The 6,000-nt window shown below is 34.2% G+C and overlaps 1 protein-coding gene across 1 annotated transcript; it reads left to right on the forward strand.

Annotated features, from left to right (window-relative positions):
- The first annotated feature begins 2,602 nt into the window (after window positions 1–2,602).
- On the forward strand, window positions 2,603–5,543 carry LOC137018363 (polymeric immunoglobulin receptor-like). The gene is made up of 6 exons (XM_067382967.1): window positions 2,603–2,672; window positions 3,416–3,724; window positions 3,980–4,294; window positions 4,450–4,548; window positions 4,648–4,724; window positions 5,177–5,543. Exons 1-6 carry the CDS (start codon window positions 2,624–2,626, stop codon window positions 5,291–5,293), a joined length of 966 nt encoding a protein of 321 aa, XP_067239068.1. The 5' UTR covers window positions 2,603–2,623; the 3' UTR covers window positions 5,294–5,543.
- Window positions 5,544–6,000: the final 457 nt, after the last annotated feature.

Raw genomic sequence — 6,000 nt, forward strand, 5'->3', positions numbered from 1 at the left:
AATGGCTGATGTCATACACTAAGTAAACAGGTGTCACCCAACTGATACACTATGACATGGGGTATACTACATGTGTAGTACATGAAATTTTGGTTACATACCTGTTCTCCAGTCTAAAGGTCCGGATGACAGAGGCGACAGTAAAACGGCTCAAGTTTGGCTGCACTCTCTGTCCAGCCTCACGCATTGTCAACCCATGGTTGATGACATGATCTACTAAGGTTGCTCTGATTTCATTTGAAAGTGTTTGTCTTCTTTGGCCATGAACTCCTCTACCTGCTCTACCGTTACCTCTCACTCTTCCTCCCCCTCTTATTCTCAACCTCCCTCTTCCTCTTCCTCTTCCTCTTCCTCTCTCTGCAATGTCTTCCATTGTTGTTGTAAAAAAAAAAGGTTCTCACCTGTGGTCTTTTCATAGTGCTTACATCCTGATTGAAGTGTTAACAATTAACCACTGAGGTGTTTGGCCAGGTGGCACATGTAATTGGCCAATTAGCTCATGTAGTGTCATTTTGAATGGCAGTGTTTTGAAATGGCAAACATGTGACTTTATGTCAGATTGTTGTGTCTTATGCAGAGAACTGTATTTAGTGAATTTAAAAAGTGCTATTTTGAAATGCAAAATGTGTGTAAAACAGAAAAGGTGTTTAGACTTTTGGAGACTTGAGAAGAAGTTTTGCTCTCTGTGTGTCAGTTTAAATAATTGTGCTGTGCATGTCATTTTAGTGTGTTAGCAATTGGAAAAAACTGTAATATATTACACGAACAAAAATATTTGTGGAGACAAAACACCAAAGCATCATCTCTTGGCCTAGCTGGATCTGGCCATAGCGCTTCATCCACATCTCAGGCGATGTCCTTTCACGCAAGACAGCGAGGGAAGAATCTTCTTGAAAGGTGAATCCATCCTTGCACAGATCCTGCATCAGTTCGGTCAGGCTTTCTCCATGGCTTGAATGAGGCACATCCTGACACAGGGCTGGAGATTGTAAACCTTCCATGCCAAAACAAACAAACAAACAAACAAACAAAAAACTCCTCAATGGGTTTAAGGAAGGGACCATATGGTGGGATGTATTGGAGTGAAAATTGTGGATGCTAATGAAACCAGTTTTGGACCAGGGCAGATAGGTGGAAATTTACATTGTCCCATATGACAATGTATCTGATCTGCTCTGCATCCATTTGGTCTTCTGCTGTGACGATTTTGTGCAGTCTGTCTAAAATGTGAATATGTGGGGCATGTTGTAAGAGCCTAAGTTGGCATGCTGGTGGAGGACATTCAAAATGATTCAAAATTATGTTTCTCCCTCTCCCTCTTACTGCAACATTGCCTTTCATTTAGTTGAAGACTCATAAACTGACATTTTATAATACTATAGCACGTGATTGTTGAGTTTACAGTTAAGCACCCAAGTGTCTGCACACCTGACGGCTGTGTTTGATCAATTGGTTTATGGGGTGGTATTTTGGAAAGCAGTGTCTTGAAATGGCAAAGAAGTGACATTATGTTAGATTTCTGTGTCTAATGTAGAGAAGTGTGTTTAGTGTTGTGCAAAACAATGTGTGTAGTGTTTTGCAAAAATTGTGAGGTTGAGAATGTGCTTATAGTTGTGCAGATCTAGCATTGTGTTTTGCTCCTTGAGTGTAAGGTTTTGCTAATTGTGGGAAAAGTTTAATTTTAGTGTGTAAGCAATCGTAAAAAAACTGTAATAAGACCACACTAAGAAAACCCATTATAATCAGTGACGCTGTGACGTGATCTTTTGTATTTCGGCCACACCACAAGGTGTCACTGTGGCCTCAACGCTTCGCTCTCGCCTACTCTGAGCTCGATTGCTATGTCTGAGGTAAACCATGCCCTCCTCATTACCCTACTGACAAAGAAATGTAAAAATACATAAATGTAAAAATAAAGAAATGAAGAAATGTGGAAATAAATAGGCCTACCTAAATAAATAAATAAATAAATGTGGAAATAAATAAAAAGCAAAATGAATAAATGTATAAATAAATAAAAGAAAAAATAAATGTGGAAAAAAAATATATATACATAAATAAGGAAATAAATGTATAAATAATTTATTTATTGCTTCTATGAATATTTATTTATATATGTATTTATTTACCTTTGCTTTTTTACATTTCTTTATATATATTTATGTATTTATTTATTTTTCATTTTGGCAGACTTAATTGGCATTCCATATTTTCCAGCCTCCAAACCAAACTCACTCAATTATTTCAAGGCCAACAATGAACTGTAAATAAGCCTAAGCCATACAGTATAGCTTAAACATAGGTGGTCTAAATTTTTAAAATTAGATGTTTTTGATTTATGACTCATTTGATGCTTTATTTAAAGAATATTTGACCCGCACCACCAAGATAGTCCTGCTGTTTGATTATTTGAAAAGGCCATGAATAAAAATAAATGAAAGTATACAGTCAAGTGAGTAAACTGTAAAATATTGCTTGAAAATGGGGAAAAAATACAGATGTGTCATGAAACAGGAAGTTAGAGTTTCTGAAATGTAAGAGTTAACAGGAACTAAAAAAAGAAAAAAAGAAAGACAAGAGTCCTCACAAATAGAGTTGTGCCATTAGTGAGTGAGAAGCAGTCATGGAGAACCATTTATATCTTTTCCTCTTTATGATTCATATTAGTACTGGTAAGTTAAGACTTTTCTTTTTTTATTATTTTATTTTATTTTTATTTAGGAGGAACTGGTGTGAGATCAGTGTGAAGTGTTTGTAAAACAACTATTTAAAAATTAAAACATCTTTAAAACAATTTAAAAAAATAAATAAAGCATATTTTAAGAAAATTTAAAATTATATTTAATAGTTTTTTCTAAGATAGGACTGTGTCTTTTCACACCTGCAGAATGTTGAATTAATTTGTCAGTTGCAGAGATATTCAAACAAAAATGGTCTTTGAATTCCTAAAGGATGAAACAGATATTTTGGTTGTTTTATAATAAATCAGGAAGGCAGCTGCTTCTTTTTCTTTTTCGTTTTGAAATTGTGAAGTAGTGGATACAGAAACTAAAAATTGTTTATTTGTGCATACAAATGAAAAATAAATAAATAAATAAAAATGAATGTGATGAGATTTGAGCAACTTTGTCTCTCTATGTTCATTAAAAGTTCCTGAAGGCCTTCACAAAATGTTCATAATCGTGTTAATTTACATCAACATAATTTACATTGCATTAAACTACAAGTTTGATGAAGATTAAATTGTTGATATTAAAATGCCATACGTCCAGTTCCTTCGAAGAACAGAATTAGAGATCTATAAGCACAATAAAGAAATCATTAACAGAAACCTGAAGGATCTCCTCAGCTTTTTTCGTGACTATATTCCAGTAAAGCCCATTTGAAAGCGTTTAATAATCTCTCTTGTTTTCAGGCTGTATTCTTTCACAGCAGACAACAGTAATAACAGGATTCACAGGTGGTTCAGTGGTGCTGCCCTGCTCCTGCGCTGATCCTCGGTCTACAGCCAAGACATTCACATGGCAGTTTCAACGCAGTGGAAAACAATGGATTGAAGTATTTGAGGATGACAACTACAGAGGCAGACTTGTGCTGTTTAATGAAAGTTCTCCGAAAAATCTGTCTCTTCTCATTTCTGACCTCAGAAAGGAAGATCAAGGGTACTATATGTGTATGACTGAACGACACTCTATTACTATATCCATTGAGTTAACAGTAAAGGGTAAGTGAATGCTTCTTCTAGAAATATAAATAGCTCTTGTAGACATGATTGATAGCTCAGGAATGAGATTCAATTTTTTTTTTTTTTTACAAAATTATTATTCAGAGAATGAAAAAAAAAAATAAATAAACTAATAAATTTGGAGAACCAGTGACAGAGTTTAAATTCATTGACCTTTGAGTTTCACATACGTGCTGCTTACTACAATGCAGGTTGGTCATTGCTTTTTTTCTAAATGTATAAATATTTTTTTAGGCTGTAATTTGGTTCAGAACACAAGGCCGAATGATGTGACTGGATATGCAGGAGAGTCTGTGGTTCTGCCCTGCTCCTGCACTGAACTACAGGCTAAACCTGAACAGATACAATGGATGTATTCTGTAAACAACGCTTATTTTGAAATTTACCCAAATGAAAAGATTGAGAGCCACAAAAACAGAGTCAAACTGTTAAATCAAACAACTCCAGGAAATCTCTCTCTACACATATCAGCACTGACCGCAGAGGACACAGGAGTCTATTATTGTGCTGTCTGGTCGCAAAAAATCTTCAACAGACTTCATGTTGAAGGTAGTTTTGTTCTGTGTTGATGTAATTATGATCATCATTACTGTTGATTTTGTTTATGAAGAATCTACATATTTTAAAAGAATGAGGTAAACTTGTTGGACGACATTTTGTTTGCATTGTTATATTAACATTGACAGTTATTCTCCTCTGAACAGAGAATCCACACATCTATGCACCCGTCAGTTTATCAACACAACCTTCACACCAAACACAAGAACTTACATCACCTCGACCACCACACCACACACCTCAATGTAAGTCACAAGATTGGTTTGCTTTTCATTATCAATGATGATTAGAATAATGTATTTTTTTTTACAACGAACATGTGAACTGTGTATGTTTCTCCACAGATATTTTCATTCTAGTGGCATTGTTTCCAATAGCACTTATCCTGCCATTTCTGGCGTTATCTTCTGGATATTCAAAGGTACATAAACACACATGTTCTTACAGTATATTGTAAATGACCCTTAATGAGCCCTAAAATTCTGGTTTAAAACCACTGGTTTCTTGTTCCTGATTTAGTAAAAATAAATAAATAAATAAAGTTTTATTAATTGTGTAAATAAATGTTGAAGAAAATGTAAACACAAGCATCTTCAAAATATGATATATCAATATATTATTATTATTTTTTTATTATTGACATCTGGATAAGCTGGTTTTATTATTTTGAACTCTTTTTGTTTCTGAAAAAGCACATCTAAACTTTATTGTTATATGAAGATATAAGAAGTTTTAAGCTGAAGTCTAATGTTTAAATGTTTAATAACTCACTGGATGAGAATATTTATGGAAGATTGTTTCTACCACAGAATGAAAAATAAAAATAAAATTGATACTGGTGAAAGTGAACACAATCTTTTCCTCTTTCTTCAGGATGAAGAGGCAAGTTCTGCTGTAGTCTATGTTGAAACAGCTTCCACACCTGATCACACACTGAATGTCCCAGTACAGCTCACTGAGTACGTCAACACCAATGCTAAACAGACTTAAAATGACAGTATTGCCCCACCCCCAACCCAGTTTTTTTTTTTATTATTTGAATCCTCACAGTTTTTTGAGGATATACATGTACAAAAAGTCAACTGATTAAAGTAGCAACCATTCAAACATGAAAAAAAATCTTGTCTGTAATGTAGAATATAATGAATCTAATGAGCATTTTTGAGTTGTGTATTGAAACCTGCTGTTAAAAGTACTTTTGAAAGAAGGCAGAAATGAGTGCCAGCAAGAATAAAGGAAGATGTTTCTCTGTAACTTTGTGTGTGTTTTAATCAAACCATGAAGTTTTTTTTTTTGTACATAAAAAATATAGTTGTTTTGATTACAGTTTTTCTCAGTCGCTTTGGTGCATTTCTCACATCAATATTTACATTTGCACAACAGTTCATGCAGTTCTCAAAACAACTAGTACAAACTGCAAAACCTAGTTGATAACCTGCAAAAGCGTGTCACTTGCTCAAAATGGATAGCTCATTCCTCAAAAGCAAGTATTTATGTCAATGAAAGTGTCAGTGTCATCAAGATGAAAAGTCCTGACACCATTGTTTATGAACAAGATAGTCAAATGGCTTTGTCATGTTTTCATTATGACAATTTACTCTGTCAATATTTTCCAATGCAAAAAAGTCAGATCTTGGTGACACTACCTGAAAATGCTCAAGACAGCACTATATACTATTTGCACAGCCATTTGAAAA

This window comes from Chanodichthys erythropterus, chromosome 4, assembly GCF_024489055.1.
Source record: "Chanodichthys erythropterus isolate Z2021 chromosome 4, ASM2448905v1, whole genome shotgun sequence".
In the NCBI taxonomy this organism is placed as follows: Eukaryota; Metazoa; Chordata; class Actinopteri; order Cypriniformes; family Xenocyprididae; genus Chanodichthys; species Chanodichthys erythropterus.

Excerpts from the sequence above, each read along its gene's own strand:
- LOC137018363 (XM_067382967.1), top strand. The coding sequence starts at position 2,624 with ATGGAGAACCATTTATATCTTTTCCTCTTTATGATTCATATTAGTACT. Across the intron at positions 2,673-3,415 it reads TATGATTCATATTAGTACTG|GCTGTATTCTTTCACAGCAG; the intron begins GTAAGTTAAGAC and ends TCTTGTTTTCAG. Across the intron at positions 4,549-4,647 it reads ACCACACCACACACCTCAAT|ATATTTTCATTCTAGTGGCA; the intron begins GTAAGTCACAAG and ends GTTTCTCCACAG.